Source organism: Triturus cristatus, chromosome 2_2 (genome assembly GCF_964204655.1).
Source record: "Triturus cristatus chromosome 2_2, aTriCri1.1, whole genome shotgun sequence".
Classification (NCBI taxonomy): Eukaryota; Metazoa; Chordata; class Amphibia; order Caudata; family Salamandridae; genus Triturus; species Triturus cristatus.
The window spans coordinates 323589543-323610895 of record NC_140582.1 but is presented as its reverse complement, the minus strand read 5'-3'; the positions used below and the strand labels follow the sequence as shown (position 1 = coordinate 323610895).

The following is a 21353-nucleotide window of genomic DNA, read 5'->3' as shown; positions in this document are numbered from 1 at the left end:
AATGTTATCATTTCTTGCCAATGAACAGCAGTCGAATACACTTTGGTTAACTTTCTATTTTTAGAGCAAAGTAAAATTTCAAAGTAGTCCCACAGCATGAAACCTGTAGCTGTGATTAACAAAACCTTAACCATTAGGCATTACTCAAAGCATGACTTAAGTGATCTTGCTTGCCCCTTTCTTAATTTCTACTGTGGATTAGTGTGATCAAACATGGACAACTGTGTTATTTCCCCTACTTGTTTTGTTGACTGCATGAAAAAAAATCTAGGTGAGGTTTCTATCTAGAGAGGATCTCTAGCCAATATACAGTCTTCAAACAAACAACAATTATATATATATGCCTTGGAGTTCATCTTCACTGTATGAAATTCTCAATTTTGATATTTATCCTCATGGTGCAATTGCTAACCGCTCCAAAAGCCCTGATGAAGTTCCACAAACTGATTTGAGAACGAAACGCGTTGGCTGTTTTTATGAACAAATATGGATTATGAAACAAAGAAAGAATTTGAAGAAATTTAAAAGGACTAAAAATGGCTTTCTTCGGTGCACCTTCGTGTGTGCAATTTGCATTGTAATCTTTAACCAGTGGCACCAAAGGGTGACAGGTGCTGGGGTGTGCACGACGGTTACTAACACATTAGCAGTGCTATCCATTAGGTGCGTCACCCCGTTTCTGCTTTAGCTTGCAACAGTCCCATGCACCACGGTCCGGCCACTGAGCTCCTAGGGATGAGGCTGGGGGATTGGACCGCTGTGGGCATGCAGAGTACACACATCTCTATTACCCCAAGATGGCAGACATCCCCTGGATTGCTCTGCGCGTTATCATTTTCAAATGGAACCACTAAAATACATTTCATGAGGAACGGACAAACAGCGACATTTTGAGTTATAGCCAGCACGGTCTTTTATGAGCACATATGGTGGACACGGCTCGAATCCGCAAAAGCACAGCGCAGTTCTCAATATGCAAATTACCGTTTTTAAAATGCAGATGAGACAATAACGTCGAAAGCGACGATGGTTGATATGAGCGTATACTCTTGCTTGATAAAATTAAAAATAGCGGTAGTAAACGCTATACAAACGCCACAATACAGTACTATACTATTTACACAAGTAACTTAAGTATTCATCTATTTACTAAAGAATATCACTTGACTTCATCTGTATGTGAAAACATGCGTTTGGCTGCCATCTAGTGTCCCTTTTAGAAACTACCCGAAATGACATTTTGCTAGAAGATGTTACAAAGCATGGCAGAATTTTTGACGTGAATCCTGTAGGATGCAGGTTCAGGACACGCCGTACCGTCACGGGCTTATATATGGATTTAATGCATTTGCTTTATTCCAGACGTAGTCCCCTCTGCTTTCGGTGACTTCAATACATAACTGGTTAATGCTTTGCAACAAACCGAAACCGTGCAGATGTAACGTATTTCATGCTGCAGCTTTCCCTTTACTATCTATTCCCGTTCGTAAGGTAATTTCGGCTCATCAGAGTCACAGGAAGGAGGGGGGAGGGAGGGGCTGCAGCACCCCCGACGCTAATACTGCAGAAATCCAGATGGGGGGATGAGCAATAAATAAGTCTTTACTTTAGTTTTAATGTGGTCGCATTTGCTGCAAGTTCAAATACAGGGGTCAAGTGCTCTGTCTTCTAACAAACTGCCGCTTATTTTACAAGACTGGGGATTGTTACGTTTCCTTGCACGAAAAGCGAGGGAATTTTGTAATGACCAAGTGGCAATCTTCTTGCAGTTCAAGTAACATGAAAGGAAAGGGTGCATGATGTGAAATGAAATGGTATCAAACACATTTAAATACTTGTAAATGAACTTTACAAATATTTCAAACTGTATCAGGAGCAAGAAACCTTCAAATGAGGCACATTTGCTTGTAAATCTGAGGTGCGATGGAAAGAAAGATTTTAATAGGATCTAAACAAACAAAGACATTTTGCTGGCGCAATGCACACATGATAAATATGCGTAGAAATCCAGTTTCTGCAAGGCGTTGTTTATGCGCTACATAAGTGGAGCGGTAAAGCTGTTTAGTTCATGCAAATTTGGGGGTAATTTCAATGGACGGCGCGCTCTATGTAAGCGCAGCACACCAGGCGTTATCACTTATTTAGGGAAATGCGCTCCAAAATGTCCCATTGGGCAAAGACTATTCCCCTGTCATATTTGCCAACCATTCTTCGGCCAAATGGGTGTGGCCAGTGCTTTAAATAGAAATAAATAAGTGCGAGTTCTAACCAAATTAAACGGAGGGGGGGGTGACTGGTTGGGGCGAAGGCATTTGTTAGCAGATGAGCATTTGAGATTTTCTGGGTGCATCTGCGCACAATAATACAGCAACAGTTCTGCCATCTGCAGAGTATTTTTTGCCCATGCATGTACAAAAGGGTAACTTTAAACGTAACTTTCGCACATGGCACATGAAAGATATTTGCATTTTGACATTATGCACAATTATTGATACTGTGGGCAATTTGTGAAAGAAACCTGCGTAATGATCAACCATAATCCCTTTCTAGTTAGGAGATGGGCAGATCTTGCGGCAACAGAGAAGTCGCCTCAGTGCAAGTTAGTATAAGGAGTGATGGTTCAGAAGAGGGTAAGTTGGAGAACGCTGTTGATGAGTTCACCCTTCGATGACATTCTGATTGAGGTCCAGCGATTCTACCAAAGTGGGACACACTGAGCTGTCCCTGTGAGAGTCAGGAGTTCTGAACGGTTGAGGATGTCCAATAGATTTACCTTTCCTTTGGTACCGATTTGGCTCGGGCCTCAAGCCGAAGCCCTACTCACTGGGACAGTTATGGACACAGTCATGAGCATGGAGACAGAGGCACAGCGGCACATGCATGTGTGCATACTGAAGGTGCAGGGTAATGTGCCACTGAAAGAAGCACAGTCCAAGACCAGCTGCTTTGAAGGCTGAAGCTGTGGCACAGTTATTAAGGAGAATAAAACTCCTAAAAATAAAATAAGTAGGTTTTCCATTTGAAACTGGTTTTATACTTTCATCCATATCCTTTATATAGAAGCATTTAAATGGGAGCTGCAAAGCGTACCAGGTGCCTATATTAGAATAGATTACTTGCATCCCTAAAACATTCTTGCAGAACTCCATTTCAAACAGCGAAGCACTTAAATGTTATGTTGGTGTAGCCACAACATGAAGGGGAAAATACTTTTGAGTCTCGCTTTGTGATACATGGTGTCCACACACATTTTCCCACACTTTCTACCTGCTCTCACCATTCACCTGCTGTCTCCCTTCCTCCTACCCACAAAATACCTTTTCCATGACCATTAATCTCACCTCTTGTCTATTTCACATACGTAAACCTTTTCCCATGCCAATTTCTCAAGTCTTGCACGTTTCTCCCTGCCATCTATTCCTCTATTCAAAGTCCCCCTTTCTCTCCTCTGCCTTGTCTATCTTACTCTCCCCTGTCCTCTCTCTTCCTCTAAGTTTCTCTCCTCTTTCACTCACTTGCCTTTCCTCATTCTCTTCCTCTTGTCTTTCTATAGTTTCTTTTATCTTCTTTCCCTGTCTTTACCTTTCAGTGCGTCCTCTTTCTGCATCACTCTCCCTCTCTTCCCTTTTCTTGGTCTTTAAATCGGGATTGTAGTGGAGAAGAGCATGCCCGCCCCTTCCCCTCTGTCCAAAATGACAGGCAAGACAACACTCAGGTTGTGTGCAAAGCTGAGCTTTATACTTGGGTGTAGCCAATATTGGTGCGGTGTCACTGGGTCCTAGGAGTGATAGGAGCCCAATACAGATTAGTGTTGGCTGTCTCTCCCTACCCAATCATAGGACATCATTCTCTTTCCTTGCTTTAAGGCCTGTGGCATCATAATGAGAATGGACCAAAAACTTCCAGGTGCTTCATAAAGGGACAGTGAGTTTGTGAGAAGTATATACTGCAAGTACTAAACTCTGCCAATACACTGAACCTAAACCTATTTTTTTTAATTTAGGAACTGTTCCAAATATGCAGGGTTTGTTAAATGCATACAAATGCACAGATATTGCTATGCGTATGCCCGCATATGCTCAGGACATTTGAAAAACAATGGAAATATTTTTTTACTAAAATATTTCAACTAATAGCTAAGGTATAAATGTCCCTGATTATCTCAAAAACACATACAAACCCACACTCGCAGATAAAGTGGTATGCGCAAAAAATAGACACACACAGATAATCACATGTAATGATACTGATGCACCCAACTATTCACAATTTTTCCACTTAAATCAACACACACAAAAAATGATAATTTTACTTTCTCAGTCTGCTGCACAGGCATACCTATCAATGGTGTAGCAGGTACAGAGAGACCAGTTGTACCAACGATAGCAACACACACATTACTGTGCTCGCTTACGTGAAGGCTTTCGTAATGTGATCTCTACTGTTCCACAGCTGTAAAGGATTCTGACTCGAGAGAACAATCAATAGGAGATAACCTACACAGAATAGTGGGGCAGTCCATAGGTTTGCCGCAGTGCTTAATTTGTGCCGGTGCTTTTCGGTGCTCAGCACAGTGCAGGGACTATCAATTTCTTCACCTGCTTGTCCATCCCAGCCCTACCCGAAGTCAGCCTTAAGACCCAGTGAGCCGCGAGAACCGGATCATTGTTGGTAAGTGGGCAGGCTTCTGTGCGACTGGATTCAGGCTCACGCTGCAGCCTGATGGCATTCCCCTGCCAAGAGCCACCAGTGTCGTACCTTCGTCATAAGGTCATCGTCTTCACCTTTCTGAATGCCCCTTCACAGTACTAGACTCCCTCCTGCCCCACCGGGTCCTGTTGCTCGTCACTGCTAAGTGCTGTTTCCACTGCCTGTGATTTTCTGTCCTACGCTTCCGCCACCCCTACTCGGGGCTTCTGAGACTGACTCGGCAGCGCTACAAAAGCGGTGAGCGTAGACCCAGTTGCCCCACAATCTCCTCCTAGATATTAGGTTAATGGTTGGGGTTCACCTGACAGGCCGGGCAGTGTTCCTCATGGGGGCTTCCCGGGTTAGTCTTGGCTACGGATTACCTCATGGCGTGGCGAGGTGGAGCTAAGCTGAAGAGGCACAACTTTTCTTATCTCCACAGCTCATGCATCTTCCCAGGTGCGGACACAAAGAAAATTCTCTCTGTTTTCTAGGAAGTTGTCTCTGACTCAACCACGTAAATCGAGAAAAGTAAACAAACTTTTTCTCTACTTCCACGGTGGACTGTAACTAAGAGAGCAGTGGCGCCAGCATCCACTAGCAGGGAGGCAGCTCTGCTTTTCTTTCAACAGCACATGAAAGAAAAAAAGTCTGTGCTCTCTCCACCACCACACCGTTCGTGACAAAGGACAGGATGGCCTTATTGCCTGCACAACTTAGTAGAAAATACAACCCGGTTAAATTACCTTTCCCTCCCTATGAGCCAATGTCTGTGGTTCAGGCATGTATTTGCGGTGGCGTGCAATAAACAGCCGTTATTGTATGTTAAAACAAAAAGAATTAAGAGGCAAGCAACAGTACGAAATTAACTGTCAGTTGGCCAAACACTTACTTTTGCACCAAGTCTTTCAAGTTGCATGCTGTTTTGGAATAAACACCACAGTTAAGAGTGGTTTTTCTTGACAACAAGAGATGCTAAATTATCACTGAAATAGTGGCGGCAGTGGCTACTAATGCACAGGCATCAGATGGGTCATCAGTATGGAGCCTAGAAGGGGTGACAGATATCATTTAAGAAAACAAAAACTATGCATGTCACACAGAAATGTCAGCATTATGGGCACTTCCTCTCTACTGCCGCAATGACCAGAACTGGTACACGCGATCGCCACGACAATCCAAGGGGATAGTAAATGTCTCATACACTGAACACACAAGCACACCAGATTCAACTACTGGAAAACAGATGTGTCTTGGGAAATGGGCGATATCTTGCCAGTCCACTGCATCAACAAAGCTTCCAGTATGATGTATGGCCCCTCAAAGTAGAGAAAACTGGCAAAGCACAAGGACATTTTTCTTTACAATCCTTTCCTTTGTCATTTTTTTCATACACATGGTTTTAACTGATCGTTAACAATAACTTAGTGGAGGATTCACACTATAAATACAATTATTTCAGGGTATATTAAAAAGGCTTCAGTCTTTTTTGAAACCATCACTGGGAGTGATATTTTAGGAGCGATCAAGTAGTTATTTTAGATTCATTATTTCTGACTAGACGTTTTGAAAGCTATTTTAGGATCCACCATTTTGAAGTAGAACTCTGTGTGCGCAAGCTTGCTTGCTTGCTTGCAAGTCAGTCTATGCCTGCATGCGCGCATGTAAGTCAATCTTTGTGTGTGTGGTGAGTGCGAGAATTAGACATCTGACTGTATCTCTGTTATTGTGTTTAAGTGACAGTAGAAACAGGTCTATTTAGAGTTTCTTCTAAATTTCACACAGACAAACGTTTTACAGAGCAGACACTGACCAGTTCTGGGCTCATTGCTGCCACTCTGGACTGCCCTTGGCTCTCCTGCAGCATATATTGCTGTTTCACCCAGTGCTCACTTTGAGCCAGTGGTGGCAGGTGGAGACGCCAGCACTTATTTTGAGACACTAGCACTTATTTTTGCTCATCACATATTGACCTAGAACAAAAGAGAGAAAAACACAAAAGGGGGAAAGGAGGGCGAAGAGAAAGATGGAAACGTAACAAAGAGAAAGCAAAGACAACAAAGAACGTGCAGGAGTGAAATAGAGGGGCAGGGAGTGTCTGGTGGTGTGATAAAGATGCATGAAGGGCGCTCAAACCTACCCAACCTTGGTATTCGGCACCACGACTTTCTGCAGCACTGGCGACAGCAGCTTCTGAGCAAAATTTTGCGCCCCGGCACTCAATTTTTTACCAATTAAACACTGGTTTGCCATCATGCCCCCTAGCAGTGTCAGGAGCTGAGAACTCAATTGGAAGGTAACATTTTTTCTATAAATGAAATCCAAAGGCCTCCTTACTGTTCGCTGATCTCTGGGAATGCGGAGGCTGAGACGTGCTGTCTGTGAAACGATGGGCCCACTATCGCCTCAGATCTGGATCTACAGAAGGGCCTTGCAGTCATACAGGTGCAGAGGTCAGGTGGTCGGAGCCTCAGCCAGAAAACCTGTGGCTGCTAAAGTGAACCCAGGTGCCGGGCATACAAGTGGTATGTTCCAAAGCACAGACAGCATACCAGAACAGACCAGGACAGGCAGACAGACAGATTGTACATGCAGCAGCCTGAACATTGCACCTCTTCCTAACAGAATCAGAAAATGGGCAATGGTGTTTGTGGGCACGATGGATATGCAAGACATGATTATTGTGCACACACTGTTCAATCTTACAAGCAAGTGAAGACACTGCTCTGTCTTTGCAGATTGCAGCGCAAGTTCTGCTGCCTGATCACATGATGCAGCCAGCCAATCAGGTGACCTCTGGTTCACTCAGACCCGGGGAGGAGCTAACATCTGCACAGCTGCTGTGCTCCTGTGAGTACTGGTACTCTCCTTATCTAAAGAAAAACTCTGGTGCTCAAGGGAAGGAAATTGTTAAGTGCCGGTACTCCGGTGTTTTCCGGCCTATTTAAAGCACTGGGTTTGGCTCGTACTTTTTGTGCAACAAACTTCATTCACAAAACACCGAAGGAGGCAGGACGGACACTCTTTAAATTATTTCAACACCACTGCACCTCATTCAAAGGTGTTAGATAAAACTTTGTGTCCAGCTCTCTAGAAAAGGTTGAAATAAAAGTCAAATCGAGATCTCAGTCCTCTTTGCGATGGTGTATGTCCAAGCAAAACCACTGCATTCTGTCTCCTTCGATCCAGACAAATGAAACTCTCTTACAAATCACATCGAGAGAGAGTAACGGAAACTTGTAATTCCCATCATTCCATTTCCCCCTCCTTTCCCACTGGAATGTTCTCTACCCAACTGTTAAACGCAGGTTCTACAGCAGACTCCAGCTGATTGGAACCGGTGATGGAAAATGATGTTAAATAAAGACTTCCTCTTCATTACTCAGCGTCATCTCTTTGTAAAACTGGCGACGATTTGGCTATGCGGGGGCAGCTACACCATCACCCCAACTAGTACTCCAGTGGCAGCTGTCCTAAACACCGCATTCTGTGGTACCTTTCATCATCAAAACTGACCACAAACCTTTGGCGTATGCATTTACCCCTAAAGGATCGAGCAGGACCACACCCAGGATATCCAGGTTGATATTATGGCTAGAAGGGTAGGATTTCAAGGTACAGTATTTTCCGGGCACACAGAATCTAGTAGCAGATTTTCTATCTCGGGCCCCCATGGATTATGCCGCCGACACTAATGAAGAAGAAGAGAGTGAAGCTGTACTTAAACGGACTAGTTTAAACAGAATTGAGTGGGAAGGGTGCATGAGAAAGGAGGAGTAGACAAAATCCTTTACAGAACCCATACATGAAGGGTGGCCAGAAAGTTAAAGGGACCTTGCTGCTAGACTGTCGAAGTATTAGGAGGTTAGATTTGAATTGAGCTCACAGGACATGACAGTATACAGAGGGGAGAAAATAGTGCCTGCGGAGGAGGTGACGGAGAAAATAACTGACCTAGCGCATGAGGGTCATTTAGGATGCAGTCTCACCAAGAATAAAATACGTTGGAGTCAGCTGTAGAACCTTCGCATCAATGGAGTACTGGTGGCCAGCTATGGACACTAGGATGGAAGCCAAAGTGAGAGGGTGTTTTAAGTGCATGAAGAGTGACAAAACTCATCAGGGCAGGAAGCCTCTCCTTTCTCCAGTCGAAGCTCCTGACACAGTTTAGCTTATTACTTATCGTGATGAAACCTTAGGGACTAACGCTGTGCACTGCGATCGGGTACGGAGTGTTCTCCGCACCTTTTTGCCTGAAGTATTTGCCAACGGAGATAGGTAGATCCCATAATTCGCAGCAGCATGCACTGTTTAATTTGATACGTTGTGAAATTCAGAATTAGAACATTGCACTAGGTGTGCAGGTTGAGATCAACTTATTGGTAATACACCATGGACTAAACCAGCCTTAGACATAATAGGCCCTTCGAATCTTAAAGTTCTAAGTGAACGCTTTATTCTGGTATTGGTCGATTACCACATGCATTGGGTCATCACGAAGTGCGTGCATCAGATAAACACAGAAACAATTTAATTTTTTCAAGGGTGTCTTCTACGAGGAAGGTATTCCAGAAATCTTTGTTAAAGACAACATGGTACAATTTTAATTTTTTTAATTTAGAAAATCTTAATGGGGCACAATTTACCTCTGATCTCATTAGAGAGTTCCTCAAGGAACTGTAAATCCAGCATCACAAGACTGCTTTGTATTGTCCCAGGGCAAACAAATTAGTGGAGAGAATGAACAGAATGGTGAAGGAGTGTGCTTACCACACTACACCTAATTGTGTCACAAGTATCTCTACTTTTGCATTCTTGAAGGGTAGAATCTCTAAAACTAAGATGGCAGCTTCATGGTTGAAAGAAAAGTGTACGTGTGTGGTGGATAAAAAGAAGAGGTCAAGGAAAATATCTTTGCACCAAGATAAATACAAAAACAGATATGATATTACCAAACATGTAAAGATTTCACCTTTCAGAGAAGGGGATTTGGTACACTTCGGCCTCCCCAAACAACAGAGGAAGGGGGATTCTAGGTTTTCTGTGCCATTAGGACTTTCTAGGTTAGTGAAAAATATTGCCCATTCTCCAATTGCACAGACATGGGGAAGACATAATAGTTCCCCAATCTTGCTCAATAACTAATTAGGGATCAAGGACCTACAAGAGTAGAAGTAGAGATGGGTCAAAATAGTTCCAGGAAATCCCAGAGAACAAGATCTGCTCCTAAATGGCATAGAGATTATATTACAAAATAAATATTGTTGTTTCTTCTCTGTGATACATTTTTCTGTCGGGTACATAGTTTTGCTTATTAATTCAAGTGCGCTGTGAACTCTTTTCATATGATGCTTGGTTATTTAAAGGAACTTTTGTATAGCCTCAGTTATTCATAATTTCTGTAGCGTTTTTCATAAATGGGTACCTTACAGTTGCAACTTATACTGGGGTAGCCTTGCACAGTTTTACCTGGTGTTAGGTTCATATTTTACAATGAAAGTTTGTACTGTCCCTCCCAAGGGAAGTGTGTTGTAATTCCTATCTTGATTCATTCTGCCTCCCCCCCCTTCCTATTCCCCCTTGGAAAGTTTAGTATACAACTGTTGATGCGAAGGTTGTACAGCTGACTCCACCCGATTGGAACCTGTGATGATGAATGACGTTAAATAAAGACTTCCTTTTTCTTACTCAGAGTCATCTCTTTGTAACAAAACTGCTCGCAACACCGCTGGTAACAGTGGGCTATGGCTGATCAGTTGAAGTACAGTTTAAAGTATTAGGTTAGAAACCCGACTATTCAAGTTTTTGCAGATTGCAACCTCTTTTGCAACTAAACAAAGATGCTTGGTGTAAAATGGGCAAAGTAAAAATAGTAATTTGTACCGCTTAACCTATCCCATCGAGAAATACTAGCAGTGTTTCGGACTGTTGCAATATGGTAATGAGAGATGGGGATAATTGGTCTACTCCTGGTTTCTTATGAAAATCATAGACTTGTCATCAGTACCTAAAACTAGACTCACTGGAACAATGAGGCAATGCAGGACCAGTTCTGAGCAGGACTGCCCTGTCTTCTCAGCAAGAGAATAATTTATGTACTTCTACTATGCATCAGTCTTGGCGTTCTTTCAAATGGGTTCTGTGATTTCATCCATGGTTGTGTTTGACTGCCTTTAAGGTAGTAAACCTTGTTCTGATAAAAGTATTACTTAATGGTTTCTACCAGATAATGTGTAAACTAAAATGTACTGGTAATGAAGTTCAGTCTTCTAACCTCTCACCAGGAGAGGCTGAAATAACCAGATTGGGATTGGTTGGTCACAGTGGTCTAAGTGTGTTAGGGCCTAGAAGTGCTGAGCACCTGCAAAGAAAACCAAACATTGGCAAAGCCAGTAGGCTTCACCTTTCTTGATCGACTGACTTCACCAATGCTTTTTGTCAATGCTGTTCAGCATAGGTGTGGTATCCTGCTACTCAGCAAGATTGACTGCTTGAGAGAATGTTAGTGTTTGGAATGCTTGCGTGAATCAGTTGGTAGGTGGGCTGAGCAGCAGAGAAGCTGCTCCTGGTGGGGCTCTGGCTTACTTTCCTGCTTACTCTCTGACTTAAGGATAACTCACTCTACTATGTATCCTGCTACTCAATAAACCTACATGGAAAAGCTACCTGGCTTGGAGCGTCCTTCATTTTTACTACAACAGGCAACAAGCAAAATGTATTTTGTCGTTCCTGTGAACATCAGCAACAACAAAAATAACAACAAAAGAAAAAAGCAATGAATACGTGGCCATGTCATTCATTAGACTTGCACACTTTAATGATGTATACGCACATGCATGATGACGTATGCACATGCATGCACCACTATGAATGAGCGTGCCTACGGAATGATGCAGTTCAATTTTTAAACGTTATTTACCGATGCGAGATGGCGGATGCCATTGTGATCAGTAAATAAATGAAGTGCCATTATCATTGCGCAGAAGATCGTTGGGAGGAAGAGGGTAACACCAGGAGGTTACCAGACAGGAACGAATTTTGTTCAAAGTAGGACTACAGGGGTTACTGAGCCCTTCCTCCATGGGGCCCAGGTGACCCAACAGCCGGGTACCCAATGGGCCGAAAAGCGGCATGAGTAGACAAAAGTCAACCTTATACTGTTTAGTGGCACACACATCTGCAGAGGCCACGTTTGGATCCTAGGTTTCTGTCTTGAGAACGCCACAGACTCCCATGAGCCATCAGGCAGAAACATAATGATGGTGTATGAGGTGATGGGAGTACTAATTCCCCTTATTTCCACAATTGGTTTTTAATACCAAGTGGTATTCTATGGAAAGATAAATGTCATTTTGGCATTTCACATTGGCTTTTAATGTTTAGATTTCACAGGTCCGTTCTTAGGTAGAAGCGCCTCCCTGACTCTAGGTGTAGGCCCGCTTTTCATCAAACCGGGTTGTCGAAAATGGTGGGGAGTCCATTGATGAAGCATGACACCTGGTGGTGTGCGAGGAGGACATGCAGTCACATTTTTGTGTATGCCCAGAAGTAGATTGTTATGAGGTGGAGCATTGCTAGGTTATGTTAATATTTACTTATAGGGCCCACGTTCACCAAAAAGGTCTCTTGGCGCGATGGGAGTAAGAGACAGCTGCTTATCGATTTATTCATAGGCTTGTTTGAACAACCAAGTTATCAATTTTTTTCCTACAAAACTCGTAGTTCACAGAGGATCTTATTTCAAGAGGGAAGGTGTTCAATGTAGCAGAAGCAATCTCGGAAAACCTGAATCCACCAGTCTCTTTCTTTTGCTTCTGTGAAAAACCAGTAGATTGAGGTGAGGCCGACTAGAGCTGGCAGTTAGGGGTGTTTTAGAAGATAAAAAGCCAGACTTAACGTGAAGAGAAAGAGACAGCACCCAGTTTTAAAAAAGGACCTCTGAACTACTGGAAGCCATTGAAGTTTTTTTCTGAAGGGATTAACATGGCAGTATCTTGGCTGCTGAAATATCATCGCTGCCGGATTTTGTATAATCTGCAGTCTGTGCCCAAGGCAAGAGGAAAGTCCTAGGTATAAGGCATTGGCAAAATCAATACGGGACATAACCAAGGCGATTATAATTTGGATGATCACCTCGAAGGTAAAATACCTTCTTATTTTCTTTATTTGCCGAAGCAGTCTGAGGTCACTGCTCCTAGATGCTTTAGAGATAAATCCTCATCTATGAGAATGCCAAGACTTTACCACCTTTTTTGAGAGAGGAGGAGCACCTATCACCGAAAGACCAGAAAGCGAGGTTCCAGCGTTAAGATTAGTTTTTTATCACCACTAACTCAGCTTTATCAGAGTTCAATTTCAGTTGATTGACTGTTATACATAAATTAAATCTTGGGTGGGTTTGTTGTGTAAAAACAAATAGCCAATGTCAGACCCTTCAAGAAAAATAAAGACAAGACAAAAATATGTGATGGCACGGAAAAGATTATGTGGGTATCCAAGGAGTGGGTGGGAAGCAACGTATTGGGTGGGGGCAAGGGAGCAATAGAGGCCCTGGAGGCTGGGCCCTGGGAAGGTAAAAAAACAAAGAAAGAAATCATTAAAAAAGCCAGCGAGGGGTCGGAAAACAATGATCATGGAGGGAGGGATGAGGATGCAAAACTGAGCAAATGGGCTGGTGTTTGAGAGGAAGCAGCACATAAGGGAGAGAGGTAGAAAACGTGCAGTCTCATGAGTGCTAAAAGTAGTTCCCTGAATGTGAACAGTGGAAGAATACAAGTCATTCAATCAAAAGGATGGTAAAGAGGGTGTGCTCCATGTGTTAAACAAACAAGAAGAGGCAAGCCAGTGAATAAGCAAGCATATGTAGTAACAATAAAGCCAACCAATGGTAAGTAATGGGCAGGCTCTAACCCCACTCTAAGTCTTTGGTATGGTCCACAAGAGGTCTTTGGAAACAGGCAGCTAAAAGCTGACTGGTAGGTACGACCTAAAAAGACAGTGAAGCAGGGTGTATAGGCTTTTTATTTCTGCCCACACAACTTGAGGAAAAAAAATGTTCCCGTCTGCCAGTCACATTCTGGAGCCCTTAACATTAGAACCACAAGTCCCGTGTGGCACGGGGATGAAGCAGCATAATGGGTGCTGTTGTATTTCGCGCCATTATTTAAAGACGCCACACCTCCTAAAGGGATTAATTCAATATGCTTCCTACGCCCCACCCCTTGTAGAGACTCCTCTTTTAGAGACCCTCCTTTTTCAGAAACACTCATTGAACTGGGCGGCCCTACATCTGTATACAAGCAGGAAAGCTTCCATGCTTTCCTTTTGGTTGTGACTAATAGGTGGAAGAAAAAGTCACCTATCTTAAAGCCTGAAGGAGCCGCGCACTTTACCTTATACTGCCACCAAGAGGTTAGCACTATAACTGCGCATGATGTTTTGAAGGGAAAAAAATTACCAAACGTGAGTCGAGCATGCATCAATAATGCACCCAGCATTACCCAAACCATAACCACATGCGTAGCATCAGTTTAACCTTCATAACCTACTGAACTCATTGGCTGGCGTGCATGCAAATCTCTAGCAAGTTTAACAGAGAATTACGTACAGAGCGAGTAATACTTCAAACTTTCAAGAAAGTGGGTTTGTGCAATCTTGGAAAACAATTTATATAACTTTTGCCTTTTCCTGCATACAAGTGAATCCAGCAGTATTTGGTTATGTTGGAATGTGGGTCACGTCGCAGTTCTGCACTTTTTATGTTTATGTACTAACTGCATTTCCCTTCCCCTCATATGGGGTGAACTTTGGGAATACCAGCCAAGTCCCTTCATTCTAGGTGGTAGCAGACCCTAAATGTACTCAAGTCCGCCTCGACAGGTTGGACTTGTCAACTTTGGCCCTGCTTAGTCAGATAAGACGAACATGTTACTACCCTTCTTAATTGCGCGCTCAGCTCTGCTGATTAAATTCCAAGTGCCCTAGGGTTTCGAACATTTCAAAAGTGATTTTAGCTGTTATCCTAGAACCTAGGAAGAATGTTCGTAACACAAAGATTAGAGAAATAAGAAAACCCAAGACCACCTTAGGCAAAACTTCTTGATGTTGACGAACCTCAACCTTTGCTCCCAAGATTTTTAGTCAGAGGTTTGTATACCAATAAGAGCTGCAGTTCAGAGACTTATCAAGCAGATTTTACAGCAACAGGAAAGTCAACCTTCCTTGAAAAATATCTGGAATTCCATTTATGCACATGGGTGAAGGGAGCGAATAACAGCCTAGCCAGCCTAATAGCTGCATTCTCCATTGGTGCCAGTTGTCGTACTGAGAGAAAACCTCCACTATGCGCTTTCAAGCAATACTTGCGACATACGCATTTTGAATAGTGCTAGGTCAACATGCTATGGTGACGTTTAGCGACATTCTCATTGGTGGGCACTCCGCCCTGCCACTGCTACAGTTGTGTACATACACTTCCATATGGGGTGAGAACCAGTGTAGTCTCGTATAGGTTTGTGCAATTACCATCAAAAAACCCACATCCCTCATCTTCTAGGCAGCCTATGGGAGCCTTTAAAGACTGTATTGCTGTAATCTATACTTCGGCAGGGGGTCAATATTAGAAGCAGAGGACACCCAGACAATCCTATCTGTAGTTTCCCTTGAGATGGATCCATAAGCTGGAGCTGGTTCAGAAAATTAGGTTCATAAAATCCATTGTGTTTAATTCCCACCGTATGCATCATTGCCTCAGTGTTCCAGCAGATTCAATTCAAGGCACCTGGCCTAGTCCACCAAGCTTTCTAGGAGCCCGAGCCGCAATGCACCCAGGCAAGACATCACCTCCATGGAGCCCCACTCCTTTTGTTAAGGTTCAGTCTTTCCTTTACCATTCTGTGCACTAACAATAGGCATCTCAGCAGCAGGGCCTTCCAGTGGTTACTCTTCAGCCATGGGAGAGCCTGCCACTTGCACTTCAGCAGACTGAATAACAAAACAGGGCCCTGAAGATGCACTGGTTTTGTTAGCCTTTCACTGGTTTTGTTAACCTTGACATTTTTTTTTAACCAAAGCAGTCTTCTTAGTAATCTCAGTCCTAGCACCAAAATGCCTCTCTGTATACGCGCACTTAGAAATCTCGGCCTTACTTAAATCTATCCAGGAGGGCACCGCTGACGGAGGAGGTGAAGGGTGGACACACAAAGTGAGATGTCTTGATCCTGGCAGACATCTCTCCAAAATGGTGGCACAGAGCTTTTTTCATAGTGCAGAAGAATAGAAGGGTGCTGACAGCAAGTTCATACCCGGTTACAGAGGGGCACTGGTAGGAAGGCAAGCACCAATCTTCAATACTGGTTAGCCACTTCCGGGCATATATTTTAACTGGGCATTCTGAGCTTTCTCCACAAAGGAGGGGGCTGTGGCAGGCACCAATTGGTCAAAGCTATATGTATCCCAAGAGAGAGCTTGTAGGTTTTCTAAGTGGGAACTCTACAATGTTCAGACATTTCCCAGCGCAGAGGAAACACTGGAAATCAAAAATGGACGCAGTATGGGTATTCGAGGAGGGACGGATCGGAGGTTGAGGGTTCACGGGGTGTTCATTTAAAAATAAAATAGGCTTACCTTCCCTGGGCTTGTGTCGTCTCTCCTAACTGCTGTACAGGAACAGGAAGTAGGCTGCCTCCCTCCCCTAAGCCAATCACAACACTGCAATGGCAGTGCTGCGATTGGTGGGGACTCCGACCATCCAGGTGCCTATGGGGAGGCTATTTTCTCCATGTAGGCTGCATTGCAGCCTACGTGGAGAAAAGGCAGAGTATGCAGGACTGCTTTGGTCGGCCCTGGGGCCGACCTAACAGTCAGCACCCTCAGCAGTGGGCAAGCCCCTCCTCCCCGGCCGTAGAGTGGACCCGCCCTCCCGCCTGCCCCCAACCAAACACTTCTGCTTTCTCGCAGTGTGAGAAGCAGAAACATAAATTGGTAGTTTTACCATTTTATATTTCTGCTTCTCACACTGCAAGGCGGCAGTGGGGTGACGCTCCTCCCCCCTAATGGAGGAGCCGCCCCTGCCAGATTGTCTGGTTTATGGGCATCAAAGACAACTCCTACAGGGAAAAGTTATTTGTCCTCAACTACTCTCCTTGTCGAGTTCCCGGAGGGCCTTTTATAAGGCAACCCTTAACAGGCTTGGGTACGTGCACCGAATAAGCGACGTACCATGCTGTCGCATGGAAGGCTTAAGGCTCCGCACATTTAATCAACCACTTTCTACGGGAACTAAAGGCCCTAAACCTCCTGGAGACTACTCGGATCGACAACAATACGAACTGCACGTGCACCCTTTCTGCTGCAGAATTATAGTTTGTGCATCTGTGCCTTTGATGCCCAGGCTTTGTGGGCAACCGGGCCGGCGCGACCGCACCGGGCGCTGACTTTAGGTGGGGGCGTCGTGTTTGCAAGTTAATAATAGTTTTAAAGGCACCTTCTGCCAGCGTTCTGGCCTCCAGCAGTTTTCAGCCTTCAATAAAAATGTCAATATAACGCCGTGATTAATTTTCTTTCTACAGAAAGATCGGAGGTTTGTCTAGTGGAAGCTTTGAGGATAGCACAGATTGTTAATATGCCTACTTCAAAGAACCTGTACCAGCAGATCACAAAAGAACCTGTACCAGCAGATCACAAAAGAACCTGTACCAGCAGATCACAAAAGAACCTGTACCAGCAGATCACAAAAGAACCTGTACCAGCAGATCACAAAGTGCATATAATTTAAATAGATCAGTAGGTCATTGCTTTTGTCTGAGAGATCCTTTTATTACTTGCAGTTAATAAGTAAACATCCTAGCATAGAACAGTGAGCTATTAACTGTCAAAGAGCTGCATGCAACCTGCAAGGTATAGATGAGCGCGTTATGATTCTCCCCCCCCCCCCCCCGTCTTTCATTATTCTAATGTTGGAAAAAGGATTAATTTGGATATAAATCAATTCTGATTATTAAAAAGAACCCCGAACTATGGTGTTAAGTTTTAAATTCTGAGTTTGTGCTTCCCCAGACCAAGCGCTATTAAACTATACTGTCTACCAGTGTGGATGACATGTGACCCCTACACCTTATAGTCCTCTGCTTTATGTAACATTTCCTATACACGGAGTTGCACACCTACGATTGATTGTCTCGGTATTTTGTGTGTGTCATGTAAAGTGGTCTGACACCCTACACTGGTATGAGTGGCGCTATACAACTATTTCATGCATCTGACCGATGGAGTGGTTATGAGGACTTGAGGGGCACTGTTAAAGGGTGGGAGTGAGGGAATGCATGGCAGAGGTGGTCACTGGGGGGAGCACCAACAGCCACTGTCGCACTTGACGCCACCAGCGCTAAAGCCGGCCCTGGTGGGCAACGTGGCCACGAGCAGACAAAATAACAGAAGAGGACCGTACCCAACCGCTAGATGGCAGGATTGCCCAAATTATGTGATTCATTAACAGTTCACTCTGTAAAAAACAACTGAAAGCAGACTCGACAGTGAGCCACATCTACCGCTAGATGGCAGGATTGCCTAAAGCAAGCGATTCACTAACCGGTTCACTCTAAAATCAGATTTTCTGGTTATCCCTGCTCAGCCGAGAATTTTTTCACGGAATGGATGTGTTAGCGTGCCTGCACTACTGTGGAAAGTATCAATTACTAGTATTCTCGGGGTCCTTCTAAATACAAGCACTAAAAACTTAAATGGAGAGTAAAACCCCATGCAACGGAGATAAATCTGTCAAAATCAGGACAAATGGTTTACGAGCCGCCCTATCGATAGCACATCTCCGCATATTCAACACCAAGTGTCCGATGGCAACATTAGACCCGTTTGGAAAAACATCCTCCGACAACTGAATCTTGCGATGCACTAATGACAGCCTGGGTGCAACAGAAACGTCAAAAATCCGAACACCACCAAATAGTACCAGAATGACCTGCTCGTGCTCTTCAAGAAGCAACGTGCACAGCGTCAGCCATTAAAGAGCACATTATTCCGGTATAGTTTTTATTTGCCATACTATAATTTCTAAACATCCAACAGGCGGGGTCGGACTAGCCTATAGGGCAACTGGGTGGGCAGTGCTAGCGGGCTGGTCTGAAAGGTCAAAATATGGACATTTTTGAGGGGCTCTTGTAAGCCTGTTTTATGGTCTGGGGCCGGATTTAATGTTGACGTTTCTGATATTACCATAAACATTGCCCGCAGGTAGCAGCAATGCATGCAGTATCCTATACCTTGCAAACATATACAGCGCCTCCAAACAAGTTCGTAAGTGCCTCGATTCGCAACTATGTGCCACTTTGTAAATATTTGATTTGGTAAGGGGGGACTTTTTTTGGGGTACCCAGGCCTGTTTTTCGGTTCCAGTCCGACCCCAAACAGGTTGGTTTTGGTGTACATGAATTATTTATACTAAGTAATTATCATGTGTATTGTCCATCGACGCTATTAATTTAAACTTCTGCCCCCTTTGACATCTTCCTGGGGAGCAGGAATACAAATTGTGGATATACAAGGGCATCATGCAATATTCACACATCTGCAAGGGAAATGAAATATGATGGAACATATAATCATTGGCTTCTTAACCAAACTTCCTATATGCAATGTCCGGCGCTATAATACATTTAACAGTGATTCGTGGAAAACCACAGACTCCAAAAGCACAATGTAGAGTCTTCGCAAGACAACTGCTTCCCTCCTTGCCAGCATTTTAAATGTATACGGTATAGCGCCTAGTCTTACCCGCTCTTGCAGGAGCTCCAAGACTTGTTGTATGGAATCATTCACTTCGCAAGACTCCGTCTTCAGGACCAGCTCGGGGGCTTCTGGCTTCTCGTATCCAGAGTCGATACCGGTGAAGCCTGCGGGACACAGGAAGGCAGACAGGATCAACCCCCAGCATTTGGACTTTTTTTTTTTTTTTTTTTTTTTAATGGGTAGGGGACAGCCCGAACTGCTGAAGGTGCCATGTTTGTGATCTGGTGGCCAGGCAGAGATGGCGCTTTTAAAACCCAGAGGGTGATTTGCAAAAGAGGGAACTGAGTCATCACATCCCTATTCACTGACCTCACAAGCATTCGCTGGAATGTCAGATACACTCGCCATGATCGCTTTAGGCGTTATCAACTCTGTAATGGGCAGCGGCGGCTCCTCTGCTAAGGCGGAGGAGCGCTGCCCCACTGCTCTTTGAGCAGTGGAAAAAGGAAAAATAAAATGATCGCATTGTGTTATTATAATTTCATTTTTACGAGGCAGTTTGGAGGAGTAGGACTCTCGTCACAGCCAGCAGGGGGAGGAGTGGTCGGGACACTTGAGTGCGCCTGACGTTTGGCCGGCCATCTTGGGTCGGCCAAACAGTCTTGCGCACTTAGCATGTTTTTCACCTGGCTGTATTACAACCTGGGTGGAGACCATGCACAGCCTCCCACTCCCAGTCTGAGCGCCGAACCAGGGCACTCAGACCAATCACAACGCTGCTATCATGCTGGAGACGGCAGCGTTCTGAATTGGCTTAGGGTAGTCTGTGTGCTTCCTGCTTCCGGGAGAAACAGAAGAGGACGGAGGAGAGGCGACGGCTAGACGCCAGGTAAGTGACATTTGTTTTCTACCAACCCCATCCCCGCCCCACCAGTACTACTCTGGGCAGCCGCTAATGGTAATGGGGCACTCGTAAGCCTGAAACGAAGAACTGAATCTTTCATCAATTGTGCAGCTGAAGTTAATTACTATTCTGAATCTTCAAGGTACTGCGAGTTCTACCATGAAAGACGGAACACTGTTTTATTGCAGCGGACACTGGAGATGCAAGCAAAGCTGTTGACCTATGATAAAGACTCAACAGCGCTGAAGACGTTCATATTTAATGGAAATGAAACGTTGGCTGGGTCTGTGTCTTGTAATACATTATATGAAAGGTAAAAGACTTTTTTTTCTTTTTAATTACTTACTTCATGTGAGTGCATTTATCCTTCTGGAATCAAGCAGATCTAAAGACTGGGGACACATGAACTTTTAAATCATGAATGAATGGCGCACATTGTGTGGTACAGGAGGCAGCAGCAGTTCCTCTGTGGGAGAGGGCATGTGTCGCCCCCCCCACCCCAATTGCTGGGCAGAAAGCGTCAAAAATGAAATGGTAATAAAATTATTTTATTACCATTTTATTTTTGACACTTTCTGCCAGCAAACTGAGTGCAAGGGCAGGCCAGGACCACAGCGTCACTGCTGTCAATGACTGGCAGCAGCGACAAGTGGGCCCTTAAGTTTGCATTGTGCGTGTTGGTTTGGCCGGCTACCTTGCTATGGCCAAACGACATGCACAATTCAGACCTCTGCAACCCGGCTGACTTGGACAGCTGGGTTTGAGAGCAGGGAAAAGCCTACAGTGCCTTTTGGAGCGTGGACCCAGTCCGCTCCAGCCAATCAAGACACTTTAGGACAGCGTCTTGATTGGATGAGAGAGTTCGCTGTGCGCTTCGTGCTGGGAGGACGAGCAGCAGAACGAGGACGTGGAGCGGCAGTGTAAAGCAAGTGATTTTCTTTTAATGTGTATTTTTATGTTTATGTGGATCGTGTTATGTGGATCGTGTTATGTGGATCGTGTTATGTGGATCGTGTTA

At 44.3% G+C, this 21353-nt stretch overlaps 1 protein-coding gene across 1 annotated transcript in view; it reads right to left on the bottom strand.

Annotated features, from left to right (window-relative positions):
• PAPSS1 (3'-phosphoadenosine 5'-phosphosulfate synthase 1) overlaps positions 1-21353 on the bottom strand; it is a 269730-nt gene that overhangs the window by 183497 nt on the left and 64880 nt on the right. Inside the window, exon 5 of the mRNA XM_085641395.1 lies at positions 19477-19595. Coding sequence (XP_085497521.1) covers positions 19477-19595 — 119 coding nt within the window. The remainder of the gene's footprint in view (positions 1-19476; positions 19596-21353) is intronic.